Source organism: Dipteris shenzhenensis, chromosome 19 (genome assembly GCF_047967505.1).
Source record: "Dipteris shenzhenensis isolate YYH24624 ecotype China chromosome 19, Dip_SZ_1.0, whole genome shotgun sequence".
Taxonomy (NCBI): domain Eukaryota; kingdom Viridiplantae; phylum Streptophyta; class Polypodiopsida; order Gleicheniales; family Dipteridaceae; genus Dipteris; species Dipteris shenzhenensis.
In genome coordinates this window covers 21,624,242-21,647,158 of record NC_141614.1, presented here as the reverse complement: position 1 = coordinate 21,647,158, position 22,917 = coordinate 21,624,242, and the positions used below count along the sequence as shown (strand labels likewise).

At 45.0% G+C, this 22,917-nt stretch overlaps 1 protein-coding gene across 1 annotated transcript; it reads right to left on the bottom strand.

The window, feature by feature from the left end:
- Positions 1-3,233: 3,233 nt before the first annotated feature.
- Positions 3,234-22,264, bottom strand: LOC147890229 (adenine nucleotide transporter BT1, chloroplastic/mitochondrial-like). Its single transcript, XM_087390503.1, has 3 exons — positions 21,567-22,264; positions 4,782-4,940; positions 3,234-4,661 (listed from the first exon to the last, which is right to left on the bottom strand). Exons 1-3 carry the CDS (start codon positions 22,173-22,175, stop codon positions 4,194-4,196), a joined length of 1,236 nt encoding a protein of 411 aa, XP_087246629.1. The 5' UTR covers positions 22,176-22,264; the 3' UTR covers positions 3,234-4,193.
- Between the last annotated feature and the right edge of the window lie 653 nt (positions 22,265-22,917).

The window sequence follows — 22,917 nt, the reverse complement described above, 5'->3', positions numbered from 1 at the left end:
GGAGTCCTTAGATGCATTACGATAGAAGATAGAATGGTACAAGATCAGGATGAGATCATAGAGGTAGTTGTCACCCATTTCCAAAAGCTACTGGGAGAGACGCCTTACAACAAATAAGGTTAGAGACCGAGAACAATGCCGACAGGTCAGACAGAAAAAGTCTCCAATTTTGATAGCATTACAAGGCGGCCCCCTAGCACTGCTCCTCTTTGCTATAGCGGCAGACGCGTTGGGTTGGTTGGTAAATGATGGGTTGGTTAAGGGGAACATCAAGGGGATTCAAGTAGATAAATCATTTGCCAACAATTTGCAAACGACATCAATCTAACACCTCGCAATGATGAGCACTCTATTAGAAGTACATTGGAATGCCTCAATGTTTTCTGTCTAGCTTCAGGCTCTAGAATCAACCATGAAAATTTTGATATTTTTTGCACCAAGAGCCCTCCACCTCATCTTTTGGTCAGCAAAGGCTGCAAAGCAATCAAAAAAGGGAAAGTCTTCAAACTCTTAGGCATCCCCATGGGTTTTGGTCGCTCAATAAAGGACAGATGGGATTGGGTGATTGACCATCTCAGAGACAAGGTAAACACGTGGCAAGGTCTCCAACCTACACTAGCCAGAAGGAAATTCATATTAAATCACCACATTTATCCTTCTATTATCTACTTTATCTCTTGTTGGGCTCCAACAGGAAAGACCCTGGTTCAAATCAATAGGCTTTTCAGATCTGTCTTGTGGGGAGGGAATGCAGACCATCACAAGGTTCCCAAGGTAAAGTGGCAATTCTGCACGATGCCAAAAGTAGTAGGAGGTCTTCTGCTAGATTTATGGGGGAGTGGATCTTAAAAGCTTTGAAAAAGCTAGACTCGATCTCGACCACGATGATTCTCAGGAATATCAACAGAGTCAAGCTTCGTAGGTGCAAACATTGGAAACACATCCCGTTGGGTACTGTTCTTTTTGGCAGAGAGAAGAATGTGTGGCTAAAGGGTCGGATCTGTGAAAGGGTATGTGGGCAACTTGGGAATCGATGAGACATTACATGAGATGGAAGGGGTTTTCAAGGAAGACGGGCACCTTGTGTGCGAAGGACTCAATTTGGTTTTCTCTGATCTAGCGAAACTCATCATTATGAGATGAGACAATCAAAGGTGCTCTACGACTTAACAAAAAAGGAATTCGTGTTTGGGAGGATATGTGGGTCAAAGAGCAAGGGGAATGGCTGGATAACATTACACTGACGATCAGATTTAGGCTCAACAAATTTGATTTGCTGCTACTACTGGAGACAAACTGTGGACTAGGGAATCTCTTCCGTGAATGGGCGGACGAATGGGCAGGTCAAAACCAATTATACTTAGTCCCTATCTGTTTTGAAGGTCAAGAGAAATTAATCAATCAGCTTAACTTTAAGTGGCGCAAGAGGGATTCAGAAGCGGTATGGGCCAGGAGATTCGAAAAGGTCTGGGACAAGGATATCCCAGAAAAACAGGCTTGCCTACTTTGGCTCATTCTCCACAAAGGAGTATGGACAGCCAAGCGAGCGTTAAGAATCGAACAAGGAAACGAAATCTGCTGTCAACGATGCTACAAAGGGCATGAAGACATTCCTCACCTCTTCCTCAACTGTAGTTTTTCTAAATCTCTGTGGGACACTATTTATAAACATCTCGCCTTTTTTCCTTTCAATTATGTTTATCTATTGTTGGGAGACACCCCGAGTAGAGCCCCTACAAATTGGAATCTCATTCATAGCTCTACAATATGGACCATTTGGTTTCAAAGGTGTACTAAAGTCTTTAACAATGTTCATTTTGACGCTAATGAGATTTTGGATGAACACAAGAACGAGGAGATAACCTACAAAAGATCAAACAACTCCACTTGCAAGTTCAAGAGTGATGTAAGAAGGAAATTTTGGCTAAAGATAAAGCTGCTCTACTGAAGCGATGCAATCCTTGGTGGACAAGGAGACACCAGAGGATACTGTGCTACCTCATGCTCTCCAACAAAACTTTCAAGCAATCAGTTTTTCAATCGCCCACAGCTAATCTGCCCTCCCCACTCCCCAGCTCCTCTCAGTTGCATCCCTTGGCTACGTCCCCCTCACCTGCTTCAATTCCACTCCCTCCCAATGAATTTGTATACAGTTGCCCTCTACAAGGCCCCCCCCCCTCGGACGCCAACTCGCAATCATGTATCCCCAACACCTGCTCAACCAACCTTCAAAAGACCTGTGTCCAGTTCCAACCCATCAAGCACCACCAACACCTGTTCAGCCAACCTTCAAAAGACCTATGTCCAATTCCGACCCATCAAGCACCACTTTCTTGCTACTTCTCTACTGCTACAGATGTACCGCTTCATATGTTACTGAAACAATGTTCGCGCTATAAATGTCTTGCTTCAGATGCTACTACTACAATATCCTTGCTACAGTTTTCCTGCTACAGTGTTCCTACTACTTTACCTCTGATACAATCGTCCTACTATAGTATCCCTACTTCAGTGTTCCTGCTACAGTGTTTCAATATTCAAACAACGCTACAGTACAGTTCCATCGGTCCACTTGCTACAAATATATATACCTTTGTAAGACTAGAATAAGTCCAATCATACAAATTTAGATTTTTTGTTGTTCTAAAGATCAAAAATCTACAAAGAATATAGAAGAGAAAATGAAACAAAAGAAAAAAGAAGTAAACAAAAACTTTTATGAAAAACAAAAGGAACACATACTTAGCAAGCAAAGCAACACTTATGTCATCATCAGTGCCCAAGCATAAGCAACTATACAGGGTTTCTAAAGACCCGCGGAGTCTCTTGGGCAAACCCAGTGCTTACTAAAATACGTCAAATAAACAAAAGAGAATGAAAACAAGAAATAAAGAAGAAACGAAGCAAGTGACTAAGCAAAAATAAACAAGCAAGTCAAGAAACAAAATCTTCCAAAAAACTCTCTCTCTCTCTTTCTCTCTCTCTCTCTTAATTTGTTACAGATAGTTTGTTAATTTTACCCCCTTTTGTAGTTTCCATGGGTATGTTCAGAGAAGATATATAACTAGAAAAATTTTATTAATATAAACCCGCATTTTCGGAGAAAAAAAAAACTAAATGCCCCTATATTGTCCCACTATAAACCTAAGAACAATATAGGGACATTTAGAATACCCCTATGTTATCCCTTGTGCAAATACCCACATGGATGGAGAGGTTATAGAAGCCTGCATGCAGCATAAGTTCTTGGAGTAAAGGGGAAGAGGCATTCACAAAAGTACTGATGTACATGCAGCATATACATCCATCACACAAGGCCAACTTTTTGACCGAAAGAGGGCTTTGAATGCAATCAGTTTGGTACCAAAGAGACTTAGAGAACAGTGGCATCCATCTGAATAAGATCAACAGCATTGGACATGTGCTAAGGAATGGTGGCATGTGGATGAGCAGGGATTGGATACCATGGGCATAGTGGCTTTGTATATTATGCAATCAAGGAGCACAGTAAAAGACATGCTTTTGGAGTGTGCAGCATATCCCATGGTGCAAAGGCGCATTTCACCACATTCTAGAGGGATAGGACACCATGTCCACATCCTCTCACACAAGATTGCATGAATGCTATGGGAATATACACTGCATAAATCATAGGAGCTAGACAGCTCAAAGAATCTCATGTCACTTAAGACACCGCCAGTAGGGCTGCTAGCACATTGATATTGCATCTTGCTATGCTCTCTCTCTCTCTCTCTCTCTCTCTCTCTCTCTGGATGTGTGTGCATGCGTGCACACGCACGCACTCACTGTGAATGAAATGACAGGAATTCCAAGACAGCAAACTTTATTCAAGTAAAGAGAAGAAACCCTGCCAAGGTCAATGGACATTTATCCAGCCACATCACCTGACGGGAGTGCAGTAAGTTTAGCACCCATGCTATGCCAGCTTTATGAGACGACCCTCCAGTGGAAAAGCCCTGCCGAAATCTCTGCCGCCTTCTTGTACATTGATCACCAACCTTAGTCTGCTAATTTCTCGTGGAGACCGTAGAACATCTTGCCCTGGCCTCTCTTAAATTTGCAGATATCTCATGAGTCCACAGGCACCCCGTGTTCTTAGCTGAACTGTATGAAGACACCTGCCCCATATTAGAGAATATTGAACATCTTTAGCCAGCTTTCTGTATAAATCTTCAAGCTTCATCCTCTATCAGTATTGTCTTGCATGCTTCATAGCACATGAAGGATATCCCAGCAGCCGGAATCAACTTAATGCAGCTTGCCCCAATCCCTCTATACAAACCAGCAGGGCCCTGTTGCTCCAATACAGTAGAGAGCGCATGGAGGACATTCCGATAAGCTGGCCGCCCTGTAAGGGCCCCCACTTGCATATGCTTTCTTGCTACTTCTAAAGGAAAGGTAGCAGCACTTGCAATAGCTCCTGCAGCTGAACCAATAAAAAGGGTGGGAATGTTTCCAACATGTTCATGCTTTGTTAACTTTTTGTATAGTTTCTTTAGAGAGTCGTATGTGTAATAATTTGTTGCAGCATAGGGTATCACACCAATCAAACTGGGTGTAAGGCCCCTGTACAATTCTCTTGGACCTTCCTCTTGACAAATCTTGACAAACGCATCCAAAAGGTTTTCATACACACCACGCTGCATTAACACCACAAAAGGAACAAAGTTAACAATCCACAAACTAATCACACTGTTGCTTAAGACTGCAATTTTAAAGAGTCGTCCCGTATACTAGCATCTTGTATTTTCTGAGCTTACCTGGATAGTCAAACGAGTTTTCAATAGTTCAAGAGGATAGGTGCAAAGCGTTGAGCAGACCCCTGCTGATGCACCGGCAATCGAAGAGATCGGTACAGGTATGCGTGAAGGCTCCCCAGATATAGCAAGAGCCTTCTTTATGGTGTCATAGGCAAAGAGCTGCAGTAAAAAATATAGGAACATATGGAAGCTGTTAGCTTGAGTCTGAAAGAGTGGCTAAAAATTAATGCTAGCATAAAAGCTCAAATAGAGCACACAAATCATTTTCATCCGAGGTTTGTGAATACGCTATATCTGATAACTTAAAAATCCAAGTGGCAAATGAAGAACAGGAAAAGAGCGCCGGGGGTGGGGGGTGAGAGAGAGAGAGAGAGAGAGAGAATTCCCTAAGCTGAACACTCGTCTGAGGAAGGTGAAGCATCAGGGATTGACTGTGAGTGGTGAGTTGCTGGATTCATGCAAGACCAAACATAAGTGTCCACTTTGTGATGTGGTGAAATAAGAGGTGATGCATTTAAAGTGGAGTCGTGCAAATGCTCGGCAAATTTGGTTGAAGGATACCAATTACAACAATCCAAACAAGAGGTCAAAACTCCAATGGCTGATTCGTGTGAAAAGATCAAGATTGCCTACTGAATTTTCATTAAGGGTAAGTGGGAGACTGCTGTTTTTAGGCATAACAAAAGTTTCCATGTAATCTCTCACTGGTTTGGCTGTTTGTGTGAGGAAATCTTGTCAATTAGGAACAAGAAAGAATGACAGTGGACCAGCTGTATGCTGTTGAGAAGATCAGTCGGGTGGCCAGGAGCACCTTGGAAAATGCAACCACCGTGATTGAGGGCAAATTTGCAGGGGTCTCAAGAGAATTGCTAGCGAGGTTGGCTAATGAGGCTATAGTTTGTTAGAATAGTAGGTGTTGGTGTCAGCTTTCTGAAATAGCTGCTGTGCCAAAGAATAAGGCAGCAGATCTCACTACCCTTGCAGGCGAATGTTTATGGGTTCCAACTGATCCTCACCACTCACAGATAACAAATAAACCACTGTGCAAACTGCTGAACAAACCATGTATGCAAAACAATTACTAAGTACACCGATGAAAGAAAAAAAGGACTTCATCAACTCTAGTGGGGCCATGGCTAGCTATGTAGCCTCCATGTGAACTAGTCCCGATGTTGTCTGCCATCTATGCAAACCAAGTGCCTATCCAAAATTCCCGCCATCGGCACAAGTCCATCACAATTGGTCGAAGTCATCCACTCATCAAACTCTCGTAGCTCCAAATTGTCACTCCATCTTATGCCATGCACCTCATCATCATCTCTACCCAGACAGATGATGACTTCTATATTCCCAGTCCCATTGACTTAGGAACTCCTGCTAACCTCCACCATCGCTCTGGAGTCTCAATCAGTGGGGTTCTACAACGACTCCGCTATGTTAGACAAGTGCATTAATACATTACTATCTGCAAACTGTCACAAGTAAGGCGTGTTCCTTACATAGGATATGTGCTTCATCTGACATTGGCCTTGTTTGGGCCTTCTCTTCTTTTTCCTTTTCTGCTACGCCTTCTCCTTGAAGTTTCTTGCAAAATACACAAGATTGTAATAATAGAAGCATTTCCTTTTCTTCTTGTTTCTTCTTGCTCTCACCATCTAAGACTCCTCCCATCTAAAGAATCTATGTCAGCTTTCCATTTGACCTTGCCCTTGCTATGCTCAACCTTCCCTTTGACCTTGCCCTTGCTAGGTGCAACAAAGGCCCTGTCATCATCTCCATCAAACAAAATGTTTTAACTTTTCTTGAAATGTGAGTGGCTTTGACCTCTCCAACAGGTCATGAAAACCTGTGAAGCTCCATGGAAGCATATTCAGGAAGACCATGGCCAATGCTTGAGTATCCACCTTTTGGTCCCCCACCACCAACAAATCCCTCACAAGCCTTGGTAATATGCTCATGCATATGTTCTCATAATGAATAACTGATTCTGTAGCGCAAAGAAATGGGAAGCTAGGTTTGAAAAAATATGGGAAAAAAAGATTCCTGAAAAACAATCTTACTTGTTGTGGCTCATAATTCATAAAGGTGTGTGGACAGCCAAAAGGTCCCTGAGGAGGAAAGGCCAGGGGGACGGCAAATGTCCAAGATGCAAAAGGGGGATTGAGGACATTCCTCATATGTTCATGAACTGCAGCCGGCTAGTCAGTCAATGTGGAATGTGGTTCATGGTCAAACTCTTGTGTGTACCGTAAGCACCCTCATCGAGTTGCTCGTCCCATATGCTTCCCTCAAGATGGTCAATCGCAAGCCATTTCCACTAGCTGGATATCAGCAAATCATTATATCTGCCATCATTCCAATGACCATCAAGAGCGCCTCAACATCCTTGTCTTCGCCTGCTTTCACATCAGCAGGGCCCACTTGAGCTGCTCAACCAATTTATTAATCATCAATGTACATCATGGTCTGCCTAATCCACAGCTCAGCTTGATTGTGCCACCACCTATGATGACCACTGACGGCTCACCATTTCGTTGTGCTGCCAACACCAATGCCAACCTGTCTATTTCTGATACCAGCAATCACTAGTTGTAACTGAATTGTAGACAACCACTGGGATATGAAACCTGCAAACCACAAATTAAAGCGAACCCATCACCAATTGCCCACAGCACAAGGCTACTAATTGACACTATCTGGTAGCATGTACTTGATCCCCTTTGTTCTCTATCGACTTGCCTATAGCAAACAAGTTTAAGGCCTAAAAGCAACCACTCAAAATACATGAAGTCAATGTCTGCCTTCACCAACGATTGCTCTTCACAACAAAACTTTAAAAACCTCAATGACCCTTAAATTCCTAGTCTAACCATGACAATACAACCGCCACATACTACTCAGTGCCAACAGCTTGTTTACTCAAGTGCTCCCAAACAAGTTATAGACAGAAGGAATCCACAAACCTCTCGAATCATTTCAAGGCTCTAATGCCAGGAGTAACATTTCAGTTTCCTCAAATTCAGGATTAACATTACCAACAGCCAATTACAAAACATAAAACTATAGCAAGATTAGTCTTCTCTGAATCCATGTGGCCTCCTTCCCACTTGAGAGAAACTTCTATCATGCAAAACGCAGAGTTGGCTTTTGGTCAAAGAGTCAACACGTTGACTTTTGATCGACCTGGTCAATAGTCAGTTTTGACCAGCCGACCAAATCTGCCCTAAAAGGCTCTATATACGGCAGCCCCCTTGGCCTCATTCTTCATCCACCTCTTCCGTGCTCTAGCCTTCAGCTAGCAATAGTTCTAGGGATCTGGATCAGGGCAAAAGGGTCTGCATGTCACATGCACCAGGGTCAAGCCCAGGTGGCAGTGACAACTCGCTTCCTAGTCAGCAAATCGCAGCATATCTGGCAAGATTTGAGGGTTCCCAAGGGCGGCACACAGTGTAGACGAGGGCAAGAGGGGCACTCTGCATAGGCAGCCCTAAGGCCTTCCTGAAATGGCCCAAAAGGGCCTGGTTTTCTAGGCAAGGGCCAGCAGCCTGGTCGGCCAAAACCAACCAGCCAGTCAGTTCTGCTGGCCCAAGGTTGGCTGGTTCCCAGCCCTATATAAAGGGCCTTCAGCCCCCCTTTTCACTCAATCAGCCTTCCTCAGTTCAGGACTCAGCTCCCAGCCTCCAGCGGTGCTTCCAGCCTTCATCAGATCGAGGTTTGGGTGTCCTATTTCCACAGCATAGTTCCATCTCCCGCATGTCATAGTTAGGGGAGTGGTCTAATTTGGCAACCATGTATAAATAAAGCAGTGTACTATAGTTAGGTAGATCTCGTGTCTCTCATGCTTGATTTCTGCTGTTCATCTATGTTTCCGCTCAGCTAGTCCCCACATGTTACATTGGTATCAAAGCAGTATGGTTCCTTCTGATCTAAGTTAAGATGGAGGAAGTCCTGGCAGCAAAGCTTAGTGGGGACTTGGTTAGTAGAGGAGGGAGCATGTCTAGGATATTATCTTATTCTGTATTTTGACGCTACCCTGGACTAGTGGTAGTACCACACTCCATTAGCCTCTCCCTCCCAACCTTCATCGCACATCGGGCCGGCTCCCGTCTTCACCCATATGAGTTTACACCTTGCGGGGCAAGGTTAGGGGGGAAATTTTTTTCCTCTGGCAGTCATTATTGCAGCAGTGGATGGGTCTACCAGCCTTCCATCATGGACCCGTCCAGTAGAACAGTTCTCAGGCAAGGGTTTAGGGAGCAAGATCATCTCCTTGAACAAAATATGCTCTTTTCTGAGCAGCCTGAGCAGGACAAGAAGACAAAGGAGGATGCGACGACATTGGACCGTTTCCGGCTTCTGTTGGAACAGGAAATCCTTGAGGCGGCAATGCAACGATCCAGACGTCGTGCCGACTTGGCAGCATATGAGGTCCAATGCAGGCGAGACCGAGAGAAGATGCTTGTACAGCACCAGCAATTTCTCATGGCCTGCTCACAGTTCCTCTCCTCATCCACAGTACCCACAGACCATGCATCAGCAGTAGTCCTTTATCTGCACTGGAGTCTTCCATCTCCGAGCACAATTCAGTGCACTATTTTGCAGCAGCTCAGACAGTGGTTTCCCTTGGGTCTACCAATCCAAGGGATCATTCAGTTTCCACAATCGCTACATGCAGTGCCTCAGGATTTTCCACCCATGGGGGTAGTGCAGCCATTTCCACAGCATGCTCTCCGGGGTCTTCCATCCCTGAGGCGAGCTTAGCTCATTCCACACACCCAAATGATGAGACTCTTGGGTCTACCACCCACAGGGATCATCCAACTTCAGTAGCCTATTCTCTTGGACCTTCCACCCGAGAGGATGAGCCAATTCATGCAGTTACATCATGTCACCATGCTCCCTAGTGTAGGGGTGCATGTGACATTCCCTCTTGCTTAAATTCTAAATGATGATAGCTATTGAGGGACCGAGTGAATCTACGAAGCGAATATGATCGTGATGACCACCAACTGCTGCTTGAAACTTGCGTGTCCTCCCAAAGAACTGGGGGATAACAGTCTGGCATTGGGACTGATCTGGTACCACTCCAAAAGACTAAGGAACGAATACTCTGTTGTGATAACACGACCGCTCAATAAAAACTCATGAGAACCGGTACTCCGTGAAGACTGGGGAAGCCAATTTGCTGAGTCCATTCATTCCACCACGCTACTACTGCGAACTCCTGATCCTCGGGTGGTATGGCACTCCAATAGGCTCCTGGACATAAGAACTTCCTGCTATCCTCGTGACTTGCTTGGGCTGCTGATGTGCAGGCACTGCACTCCGGAAGTCCAATGGCATGAAATTGGCTACCAACTGTTGGCATGCATTCTCCCCACTACGGAAGATCCACTGAATAGAAATGCTAGTGCTTCTCCTGGAACTACTGGGGTAATGAGAAAGCAATTGAAGCTAGGCAACCAAAACTAAAAACCTAGGAACTCCAAATACTCACATGCACTCATGGAAACTGTGGTACTACTGTCTACATGACTGCAGTGAGAGAAAGCTGGAATAAACCTGCCTCCTCTGCTGGCGTGATAACTGTTGAGGATAAAAACTCTGCCACCCTCCTGGAATTTGGAACTGTGGATGGAAATGTCTCCCAAAGAACTCGCGAGATGCCGAGAGCTGTGGAAACCATAGCTGTCTCTCTAAGAAACTCCGAGAGAGATGGAACTGTGGCTGTCTCTCCAAAGAGCTGAGCAGCGATTGGCACTACAAAGCACCCCTCCAAGGAGGAGACTATACTAGATACTCTTCAAAGGAACAGAGGAGCTGTTGGGCACCTCTCTAATGACTCAACTGAATGGGATGCAACCTGAAAGAACTGTGAGATGTCCAGAAGTGCTGAGAACACCTCGTCTGCCATGAATGACTAGTATGCCTCTCGAAAGAATTGAGAGATGGCTGGCATAACTTCGTCCTGACGGGATACTGGAACTAAGCATGTCCCCCTGAGGTATTGAGGAAGTACTAAGGCTGTTGAGCACCCCTCTCTTGAATCGTTGTTATCACCAAGGGAACTAGTGTAGACACTGGTCACTGCCACTGCTGGTGGCTCACAATCTGATGGAGAGGACACTATATGACTAACTTACGAAGTATAGGACACAATAATGGGAAAGCCTCGTCAACCTCTCTACTGCCTAGTACTACAACTGCTGCTTCCCTAAAGTGTTCAGAGGAGCTACGGAGGGAACTGCATGACTATCCTCACAAATTATCGAGGAATCGTCAACCTCCGTAGTGGTGATAGCTATACATGCGACTCCGATTATGTGAGTACTCCCACCTACTAGACCTGACACTGGTCTAGCAAACTCCTGAGCATATTCTGACCCATTTGTCGTACGCCGTGACCTCGTTGTGAGCCCTAGTCCAGGGACGAGTCAAGCACGAGCTACGGGGGTCCGTTCCAAGTTCGCAAAGTCACAAGCCACGATCGAGCAGTAGGATCGCCAGGGCAAAGTGTTGCAAGGTATCCACCTAGCAACAAGTTCATAAGAGGGGAATGACACATGCACCAGGGTCAAGCCCAGGTGGCAATGACAACTGGCTGCCTAGTCAGCAAATCGCAGCACATCTGGTGTCACATGCACCCTTGCAATTGGGTGCAAAGAGAAACACTGGCTACATCGACAAGTGCGTAATAGTTTCCTAATAGGAGATTTTGTCGTTGCTATGACTCCTTTGTGAGCCCTTGTCCAGGGACAGTCAGGCACAAGCTACGTAAGTCAATCTCTCAGCCTTAGGTCAAGTCGGAAGATCAGCCCTTGTTCACTAGTACCCATTGGAGAACCGTAGGGTAGTGTTTCCGTCTTAGGTTTAGGGATAGGTTTAGGTCCAGCTTAGGATAGGAGCCCTTCTCGGGCCCCTCAGGGCTGGAACAAGTGAAGAGAATGGTAGGGGAAGGGCTGCCTTTATAGGCTACCCTGCACCCCTCCCTAGGCTGCCACTTATGGGGCCTAGGGCTGCCTTTATGGGGCCAAGGGACCAGCCAACCAGCCCCAAAAGCCCTATAAATAGGGGGCCTCCATGCCCTCTCTCCTCATTCAGTTCTCCCAGCACTTCAGCCTCCTACAGCTCCTCCTCAGCCCCCTCTGAACAGCCTGACACTCACCCCAGTGGCCCTCTGACCAGCCTCAGCCTTTGGCATCAGTTCAGCCCTCTGGGAAGGTGTTCACGCAGCGCATCAGACGGGGAGTCACGACAGCGAACGGAATAAGGTTTGGGGTCTGTTTCAGCTGCTCTTTTCAGTTATCTTTTACAGTTTTACACAGCTCATTCTCAGCTCTTTATTTCAGTCATCTCTTATCTCTCTTATAGGATCTATCTCTCCTAGCTTTCACTCTCTCACTCACGCAGTAACCCTGCATTCCGGTGGACAGCACAAGCCTCTCCCCTGCCTTCCAGAAGCATCCTACATCGTCAGTGTGGACAGCATCAAGGTCTCGGTATTGGTCGGGGTTGCCTCTCAGGTCTTTTCGAAGAGTGTTCTTTGTATTTCTCAGTTATCCAAGTATAAAGCAAATTCTCCCCTGATTGAGGGAGGGGGCCCTCAGTGGGTACAGGGACGCAATCGATTGTCAACTCTACTCTCTCTCTACCCTCAACGCCTTTCTCTCTCTAGCATCTTCGAAACTCCCATACCAAACATGACAATAAACGTTAGTTGTGCTGTACACTTGAATGAGCGCCTTCTTTTGATATGAGAAATCGCCCTCCTCCTTACCTTGAAAGACCACCGTGGGAACGGCGTTCAAAGTAGGGAAGACGGCATTTGTAGCTAAGGATGGAGGCGGGACTAGAAGCGCCAATACATTGGCGACGGACGAAGTAGGTGCTTTTGTAGCCTTCTCGACAAGCTACTTTGGACAATCCTTCTTGCCATGCCGAGTGATGTGGTGGCAATGAAAGCAACAATGTTCTTGGTGGTACCGCTTCTACTCGTCGGGCTGTAGATAGCCTCCCGTAATGTCCGCTTTAGTCTTCTCATTCGGAGTCATCTTGGGCTTAGGCTCCTTTTGACCAGAAGCCTGGCCGTCTTTCTTTTGGAACTGGTTGTCCTTCTTCCGATCCTTACCCACTGTGTTGTTTGACCACTGCGGGACTTTGGAATCTTTCAGGACTTGCTTGGGCTTTCTCCCATTCAGTATCATCTCCTGATTCTGTGCGAGTGTCATCGCACGCTCGTAATCTGGCGGATCGAAGTTTTGAATGGTATAACGGATGTTGGTGTCCAATCCTCTAATAAATTGCTTCATCTTGGCGCTCTCTGTCACGTCCAACTGCTGCACCAGCGTGATGACCTAGTTACTGTATGCGAAATTCATCTTAAACGCTGTTGGGTTAGTATGCTTACTAGCCTAATGTTGCCACCAGGTCACTGCCTCCCCCGTAAGATGGGTGGACTTTGTCTTACTCATCTTGAATCCGCGCTAACAGAGAATGAGCTACAAACTGATGAATAAATTGCAAAATTGTTGAATGGTCACAATTACCATCATACTTAACAAAATTTAGAGTGGACCGAGTGAGTGGTGTTACCTGCGTCGATGACGAAGCTGTGGAGGTGACAGCTGCTGTGCTTAAACCTGCATGCATAGCGGCTAACATCTGTTTGTGTTGAAGAAGCATTGCCTCTCCGTCTAGCTTTTGTTGCCTCTCTGCTTAGGTGAGCTCTGCGCGTCGCAGTGCCTCCTCATTTTTGCGTTCCTCACGCATCAACAAGAGCAGTTTTTTGAAATCTGTGGTTCCTCTTTCTTCTAGCGGCTTTTCTGCTTCTTTTTCCTCCAGGCATTGTTTTGTCTAGTCGAGTTGTCTTTTGCTTTCTTCTAGCTGGGATGAATGTTCTTCGAGTTGCTGTAGGAGGACCCGATTCTGCTCTAGAAGGTTCGCCATCACTTCTTGAGCACTTGGCGGAAGCGGATCTTGTTGGTAGTCTTTCTCCTCTTCAAAGTCTTCAAGGGTTAATCCTTTTCCTGACCCTTCCATGGCGCTTGATTGTGTGTCCTTTACGGATCTCAACACAACCGTACACTTGCGGTAGTCAAGCTGGATATAGACCGAAGCTTTGATACCAATGTAACATGCAACGGTAATCTAATCGTGTAATTCACAGCAAGACCTTCTTTAAAGCTTTAGCGTGGAATTAGCGTTGTACACCATTATCTTTGTTTGATATGAGATGTTCAGCTTCAGGGTCTTAGTGTACCCTTGCACCAAGGTTAGTTTTTTTTTGTCAATACTTAGCATATTGTAAGGGTCCTAGTGTACCCTGCACCAGCCCATGATGGTTTGTACTTGGATAGACTTTCGATAGATTTTTTTGTCTCATAGGCCCATGAGGCCTTCGACGATGGTAATACATCTTTCTTTCTTTCTATCTCCAAAAGTTATTCCGTGCTCCGCTAGCATGGGCACAATTAGGGAGAGAATGATGCAGCTTCTTACACATCAGAGAATTGCAGCAAGGAGAAGGCAGGAAAAAGAGGGAGAAGGACCAACCCAACTTTGAAGAGTCAAAGTCAGACCTAGCACAAACCATGGTAGGGGAAGAAGTCGTTATAATTTCTCTTGCATTAGGCATGCTTGCATAGAGGCAAGGTATGTGGATAGTGGTGTGATCATCCTTGCGTATCAACAAGCAGAGTGCATGCACGAGATTTAGGGTAAAATAGGGACATGCAAAGGTGAATTGCTGGTTGCATGCTGTATTCGTTCAGAGTGCTGAGGACTTACAGGCAGGTGCCTGTAATTAATGATTGCATGGTGTGCATGCAAGAAAAGTTCTGCCAAAGATTAGCGCTATAGTTATGTAATCTTGGTTCTAAAGGCTTGGTTCTAATTGATCAATGGAAAAAGGCTAAGGTTAGTTTATCTTTTGCTAATTTTACTCAGATTTTCTAAAAGTTTGCAACTTTTAGCTAAAGGTAAGGGCGCTGAGTCTAATTCTAGCTTTGAGAGCTAAAATTTGCCTTTGCCTCAATTGGAACCCCCAACTGTATAAATTTAGATGAGCTTGGTGATTTCAGGAGATTGGTAATCATTTATTCTCTTACAGCCTTTTCGCCTGGCACACTGACCATTTGCTGGCTGCTATTTCGCCACTTGCTGCCTGCATAACCGCCACTTATTGCCTCGTCTCCATCGCTAGTAATCGCCCTGCTGTGCTATTGCTTTCTCGCTGAGCTACCTGCCAACTCTACCAATTAAGTTCACGGCCATCTGGTCGCTTGTTCAATTCTGAGCAATCTCCATCAGTCGAACTGTGACATGAGATTTGCTGAGATTTGCTGACTGTATATGCAGGGACACTATCTGTTTGCTGCCCAGCAATTGTCGCTATTTTTAAGTACACTTTTCTCAATGATTGAAAGAAGGCTGAGCATACCTGGAAGGACACTTCTATTCTAAGCGACTTGTTCCCTTGAACCTGGAGGCTGGAGTTGAAGACAGTACATTGGCAGGAGAATTGTTGACAGCACTGCAAAGAAATACTGCTTGAAATGTTCTACCACACACAGATAGTACATCATATGTACTTTCCCTGCCTCTGCACAGAAGGCTACCTTTTGTAAGATTCACTCCTGAAGACTGAAGTACCACATAGTAAATCCTCCCAAGTCTTATGATGTCTTATGGAGAAATATTTACGTGTTGATACTCGCTTTTCAAGTTGATGTGGCCAAATGACTCTCAAAATTGAAAAACACATTCTTAATTGTCAACTCTTTTAGAGCATGGTGTCCAATAGACATCACCAAGAGTTGTTCTTTAAGCATACATAAGCAATGCTAAGCAAAAAGTTGAACTACTTGACCTTATGGGTCCATGTTTTGCAATCTTTTGCACATGCTTTTAAATTTCACCTTACTAATCTCTATTGACCTAAATGGAGATTGGGTGGAGAACTTACTCATAATTTTGTCTATAGTCAATTACAAATTCTCTTCTTTCCTTTGTTCTATATACAATTATTTTTTTTGTAAGATTGCGTATATTCTAGACCTTATCAAAGTATATTTCTCTTTAGGTTTCTCTAAGGTAACTTACTTGAAAATTTGGTCTAGAAGCTTTCTGAAAACCCATCTAGTAACTTTCTTTTCTCCTTTAAAGGTTGATCTCTATTGCTACCCTTATCCATCTACTGAATATGAATAAGATAAGAATGCAATGCACATTTTTGATAACCTGAGATACATTACTTTGTCTTACAGTTGGAATAAGCCTACCAGAAATTCTCGTTTGTAGTACTATCTCCTTGCCCTGCGTTTTGATAGAAAGAGACTTATTGCAAAAGCCAAAGGATGGTTGCATCTTGTAATGTTATTGTTGCCCGATCAATTCGTCCACACCATTTACTGGTTCCACAAGAAAATTGACGTTGAGTATCCAACAAGAAGATCGATGTGATTGGGAGAACTCTGAATGTGCACTTGAAGTTTCACAATACTGATTATACTTTTGCCACGTTCACATTGTTAAACATGATTTTTCATATCTTAGTAACACATGAAGCTGAGATAAAACCACAAACAAAACGAGAGACACAGATTGATGGGGGTGCAAATGAGACCGGATTTCCTTACTAGATTAGTAGACACCAACTCCAATGAAGTGTTCGGCATAAACACAACTGGATAATAACGATTTGGAGTCCAGATTCAATCACACAAAAAATTCTTTTGATTATAATTAAAGAAAAGGATTCCAAAATGAGTCTTATGAACTAAGAATCTGCCAACCTGCCATGTGGCAGTCGTGCTGCTCCTGGCCATTGTTGCCGATAGGCCCTGCCTGCTGAGCTGCTGCCGACCTGCACTGCTGCTGGTGCCAACCTGTTCTATTGCCTGCTGTACGGGGTCTGTACAGATGCTGTATGCAGCCCACCTGCTGTTGCTGTTTGTACAGCTGCCCACGTGACAGTTTGCTGTTGTAGGCAAACTTGGCTGTCCCTGCAGTAGATGAAGCATGCCATGGGCCGCAGAAGCCCATGACATCCCCTTCTACTGAAATTGGAACAGAGGGCATGTCTGAAGACCCCTGCTAAAGGATTGGCTCGTGTGGGTCAGTTTGGGCACCATTTGAAGCACCCGGGACAGCCCATCTAGATCTTGGACTAAAATGGTGTAGTCTCGCCAATTGGCTACTGCTTGGTTGTCAGCAAGTCATGGGGCACCCAAGATGATGTGGGCTGGGCCTAATTGGGTGGCAATAAAGGGGTGCTTCTCCACCATCCTGCTAAGAGGGAGCTCGGCATCCTGTGTTGGAGCTCGGCTACTACTTGCTTGTTGGGCATTCCCAAAGGCACTATACAATGTAAGCACCGTCTTGGACTGGGATACAGGAAGACTCTGGGCTGCCACCATTACATCTAGCAAGTCCTCAAAACTGCCACCATAAATAAGGATAGGAACATTACATCCTGCTACCTATCCATAACACGAGGACCTTGTGGACTGGTTCTCCTAGGGGGTCTCCCTTCTACTGAGATTTTAAAACTTGTAAAATTGTAGAAACCACTTATGATTCTGTGGCAGGTCCTACTTTGATGGCAGCAGTAACTCAGCGATGCAAATGGGGACAATGCCACTTATCATGGCCATGCACATGGCAGTGATCACATTGACACTCTTAGTCATGCCTCTACTCCTCTACATTGAGAAAATCCCCATCTTACTATTTGCTATTAGCGTGTTGTGTGAGATGCTCCTGGACTTGGAACCTGCTTGCCGTGAGGTCTCTCGACACTTCTTGTTAAGAGGGCATTTGGGTTCATGATGTTGGCTCATGAGCAATGTCATATGCCACTAGCCGGAAGCTGCTCGCATACCATTGGATATCTGACCGAAGATCATGAAGAAACTCATTGCTCTGATAACGATTTGTGACCTGTAACCCAATAACCACTTGCGTGAAGCAATTCACATAGTGGGTTATCGACTCTGTAGCCTCTTGCATCAGCTCAAAGAACTGGCGTGAAGATATACCTTTGTAAGACTAGAATAAGTCCAATCATACAAATTTATATTTTTTGTTGTTCTAAAGACCAAAAATCTACATAGATAAAAAATAAAAGAGAAAATGAAAGACAAGAAAAAAGAGAGAAACAAAAACTTTTATGAAAAACAGAAGGAAGACATACTTAGCAAGCAAAGGAACACTTATGTCATCATCAGTGCCCAAGCATAAGCATAAGAACTGGTATGAAGATAGTCTATGTACTATGGTGGAAGAAATCAAGCTTGGATGTCCTTCATGAACGCCTCCCAATCATAGCAAGTTATGCTAGCTCCATTGTAGTGCTATGTGCACCACTTGTGCCGCCGCGTGTGTCATGACAAGAGAAATCACTATTTTGTGATTAATAGACATTAGAACATTATTACATTATACACCAATTTAATGGTGTGACGTGTGTTTGTATTTATGATGGACACCGACCGATATTATTATGGTAGTGGATCATCTGAGTAGGTAGGGCCCATTCAAGCTAGAGCCACTACTTCAAACAGGACCAAATTTGGGCATGTAACACTTATTTTATTAATAGAGATGTGCACCCACGTGTCTAGGTCCTAGGGGCAATAGGAAAGGGAAGGGCGCACTAGAGTGCATTGAATGATAGATGCATGGGTCTTAGGTTAAGGGTAGGTCCAAATGGGAAGATGGAACTTGAGTGATCTCAAGTGAGATTAATGAAAGGGTATCCCCCTTCATTGTGAATCTCACGTATCATTCTCTCTTCACATTGCATTCATCCGTCATCTCTCTCCCACCTTGCATATTAATATAGGGCAAACACAGAAACAAGCAATCTCACGAAAGCCCTCTTCTCCCATTGGAGGGCCAATCCGCGTCAAAATTGTGCATGCATTGCACACATTTGCATTCTCATAAGTTTGGAACTTCACGTTTTGGTATTAGAGCAGCGACGGTCCACGACTGGGACCATAAGAGGAAGAGAATGAAAGAGAAGAAGGAGCACAAAAGAAACGAAGAGAGGAGGAGGCAAACAACCACGGCGGACTATATACCAACGTACGGGCAGGCAGTACGGACAACAACGTACGGACAGGCAGCCATACGGATAGACCGTGCAAGACAATAATGTGTGAGCAACCGTAGAGACATGTGTGACGTGGAGGGTTTACACAACTGCATGATAACTCCACACCTAAGTATTTGAAACATGGAACATCAGGGAGGTCAACCCTTGGAAGCAAAATTTTGAGGTCTGCAAGGGAGGCTTCTTTTCTAGGATTTTTGCTCTTTGGACGGGGAAAGAGGTGTCCTAATAGGATGATTGCCCCATGTGAATGAACCCTTAAAACCCTTAAACCATGAAGAAAAAGGAACCCCCATTGTCCTTAACAGGAAGTCGGATTGGGACGAGGTTTTAAGGGGGTGATCTACCCACCAAGTAACCCCTATAACGGTAAGTAGACCTTCGATTCACTTAAAATAAGCAGCCCAGATTTAAGTGTACCAGTTTACAGCAGAAAGACAAGGAAGAAGAGCCCAAAAGAGAAGGAAGAAGAGCTCATTTGAGGTTGTTTTTCAACACAAACGAAGTGGGAGTCCCACACACTCTGTAACATTTGACTTTGATTGTAAAAAAAACCTTTATTTTGAAATTACAGCAAGTTATTTTCTCTCTTTTATTAGTAACAGGAAAGAATGGAAGGGGAAGGGAGATATAGTATTGAACTTGTCCCTTTTCCTCCATTACCGAAATGAAAGAGGGCTCCTGAAGAGGATAGATTAGATGAGACTTATACACATCTTGATTACAATAACCCACAAATAGAATTAACTACAATCTACACCCTTAACTCAGAATCCCTCATACATGGATTATAATCCATATGCGAGGAGAAGAGAAGTAGAGTCTCCCATTGATAAGCTGGTTTCTCAACTTGTAGAGTTACCTAAGAAGAGTGAGGATGATAGAAGAAAGAGATATTTAGCAGTTTTTTGGAAAGTCTTTTTAGAGTTACCTAAGAAGAGTGAGGATGATAGAAGAAAGAGAGATTTAGCAGCCCTAAGCCCAACCAATCTTAGAGACCTCACTAAATTGGTTGAAGTAGCTGAGAGGAAATTGAACACTCATAAGCCCTTCAATAAGGGAAAGGGAAAAGCTATTGTACAGAATGTAAACAGCCAATCACATCCTGGATGGGTGCCATTTCCTTCCATGACTAATGATGGAAAGAAAAGGCTGATTAAAGAAGGTAAACATTTCGGATGTAAGAAACATAGGCCAGGGCATGCATGGCATAAATGTCCTATTCTATTGGCTAAAATTGCTAAGACCAAGTCTATGAAAGAAAAAGCTAAAGCATCCAAGCAAGGGGTTGAGGCTTCCACCTCCTCATTCCAGAAATCTACTGAACCAAGAGTGAATGTTGTCTATTCAGCCAACACTGGTGTATGGATTTGTCAAATATCGTAGAGAAAGAATGAAGCGTTTTCTCCTCCATGTAGAGCTTCTTATACGATGAATAGGACCGAGATAGAAGAGTTAGAAAAATAGATGATCTATAGAAGGAAAGATTAAATAGATGATCTATAGAAGGACAGATTAAATAGACTAAGCAATTCTCCATTTGAAAATCATCTATGGCCAATGTTTACCTACTGCAATAACACATTTGGGTGATAGAATCTTTTTACTACTAATCAGTTTGTTGAGGATATGTTACAAGTTATTGAGCAGGTTGTTAAAAAGAGATTTCAGCAGCATTGAAGAGATACTGCAGGGATACTTCTGTATTTTTGGAATTCAGCATCAAGAGGAACCAAAACTTGAAGATGAGATTGAAGTTCTGATTCAGAAGAGATTGTGTATTATCAAGAGAAGAATACGTGCAGATGATAAAGAGGCGATGCATCCAAGGTCATCCAGCTCCACTCTGACCTTGATGTACCTCCTGCCCCTATAATGGACAACCTGCTCTTCATGAAGGCCAACCTGCAGGTGGCCAATCAGTCGCGCTTGCACACAGGGCATACCAGCCCTATAAGTGCCTCCATGCACATGGCTTCCAGCAATTGTGGCTGAGTTCCAGGTCTGCCCATATGGCAGTCGGATGTGCTGCCCATGTTCATATGCTGCTCAAGTGGCAGCCAATACTTGGGTGCTGCCCACATGTCAGTCCATATGCTGCCCAAGTGGCAGCCCATACTCCATGCGGCTGTCCTTTGTGGACACCATGCCCTTGGTTGGGCTGCATGCTAGTGGTACCCTGCAAAGCCGATAGCGTTAACTATGTCACCTTGTAATCTTCCCTGGTCCCCATTTTCATCCTGAGGAAGATATTGCAATGTCTGTACGTAAAAGGGCAATGTGTTTGCAAAACGCAGGGGACTAACAGGTGAGAGATCACGCGATGGTCTTTAACAGGCAATCTGTAAGGTATAATGTGACTATTATGAAAACTATAGAGCATCTGATGCTCAAACCGCTGACAGAAGATCTTTAAACTGATGCCAAAGAGCTATGAAAAGCCATTAAATACGCTATTGCATGCAAGCCGGGATGCATGTTACCTTTCCTTCAAAGGTAGAATCCTCGAAACCAGGAATGCGAGTTAAAGTCGCTACAAGACGCAACCAGTTCGATTAGTTTTGATTCCAGCCCTGCCAATCTTCGAGACTCGCTTAAGTTTTAACATTGGGAGTACTAATTGAGTGCAAAGTACGAGCTTAACGCGTCTGAGTTGAGCACTTACGAACCTCAATCGCTTTGCTTGGAGCTACTCGTATGACGTTCACACCATTTCCCCGAAACAGGCCTCGCCAGCCCTCCGTTTGCATGATGTGCTGAAATACGTCCCCCACAGTACGCCCGCCGCTACCCACCATTAGGTGCGTCCTGATAGTCTCCAGTGGTGCCACAGCTGTCCTCGATACAGCACCTGCGAAGGCGCCACTGAGCAGGCGCTTGACGGAGGCGTTGCCCACCTTAAAGCGCAACGACTTCCTTTGCCGGGGCCGCTTCACTTTCTGCGGCGCCTCCTGCTGGGCGGAGGCTTCCGGGAGGTGGTCCTCGGCGCTCGGAGGGCAGAGAGCCTTGAAGCCGAATTGGGCAATGGAGGAGGCACGGATGGTGGTGCCCTGAGGGAGGAGGAGGAGGTTGAGGTCGGAGGGGGAGGAGAAAGGGTCGGGGAGGTGCTGGGAGACGAGGAGGCGCATGTGGAGCTGTTTTTGCAAGAGGGAAGAAGGGGGAGAGGGAGGCGAGGGGGAGGAGGGGGAAGAGGAGGAGGAGGGGGAGGGGGCGGGGGAAGAAGGAGGGAAGGAGAAGGTGAAGGTGTGGTGTTCTCTGGAGCTATGGAAGGTGACCATGGCGAGGGAGGAAGGAGAAGAAGGAAATGGCGATGGCGATGGAGGCAAAGGAATACAACAGAGCTTGTTGTTTGTTGTTGGTGAAGAAAAAGTTGATCACAGAGAAAGAAAGAAGATGAAAAGAATGAACACACAAACTGAGTACGTCGAGACGATGACCGTAAGTTCTAAGCTTTGCCTTTACTTTACTTTTCTTCTTTACTCTCTCACCCCTCGCCACGTGTCACTCATCCCACCCCCCTCCATTCTTTGGTGCCACTCAACCCCACCCTTGTCACCCTTCACCCATCTCTCTCTCTCTCTCTCTCTCTCTCTCTCTCTTCTGCATCCAACTACAAGACTCTCCTCTGAGTGCCACGTGGAACCTTCCTTATTAGAAAATATATATATAAATATAAAAGGTTCTCACGTCGATGATGAAGAGACTTAGAGAACCTCCCCACGCTCGTGCCCGTGCTACCATCTCAGTACGCCCCCTCCCTGCCCAACCAGCATTTTCGAAATTGCAGCCCTCCCTTGGCTCTCCTGTAAACCTGTTCCACGTTATAGTGCCGAGCAACAGTAGCTCATGCTTTCGGGAATTTGGGACGGAGGACTCGTAGTATCTCTTGAAACCCAACAACTCACCGTGCACTCATAGGCTAACTACTGGGAGTGGGATGTCTAAACGGGACACCTATTCCGCTTGGTGTTACAGACTTTCAATCCACTGGGGACAATCAATAGCTAGTCTGAGAGGATG

Bases quoted from the DNA above. Each gene is read 5' to 3' on its own strand.
- LOC147890229 (XM_087390503.1), bottom strand. From the start codon at position 22,175: ATGGTCACCTTCCATAGCTCCAGAGAACACCACACCTTCACCTTCTCC. The intron at 4,941-21,566 runs GTTCGTAAGTGC...TTTTTACTGCAG, and splicing joins CTCCAAGCAAAGCGATTGAG to CTCTTTGCCTATGACACCAT. The intron at 4,662-4,781 runs GTAAGCTCAGAA...GTGTTAATGCAG, and splicing joins AAACTCGTTTGACTATCCAG to CGTGGTGTGTATGAAAACCT.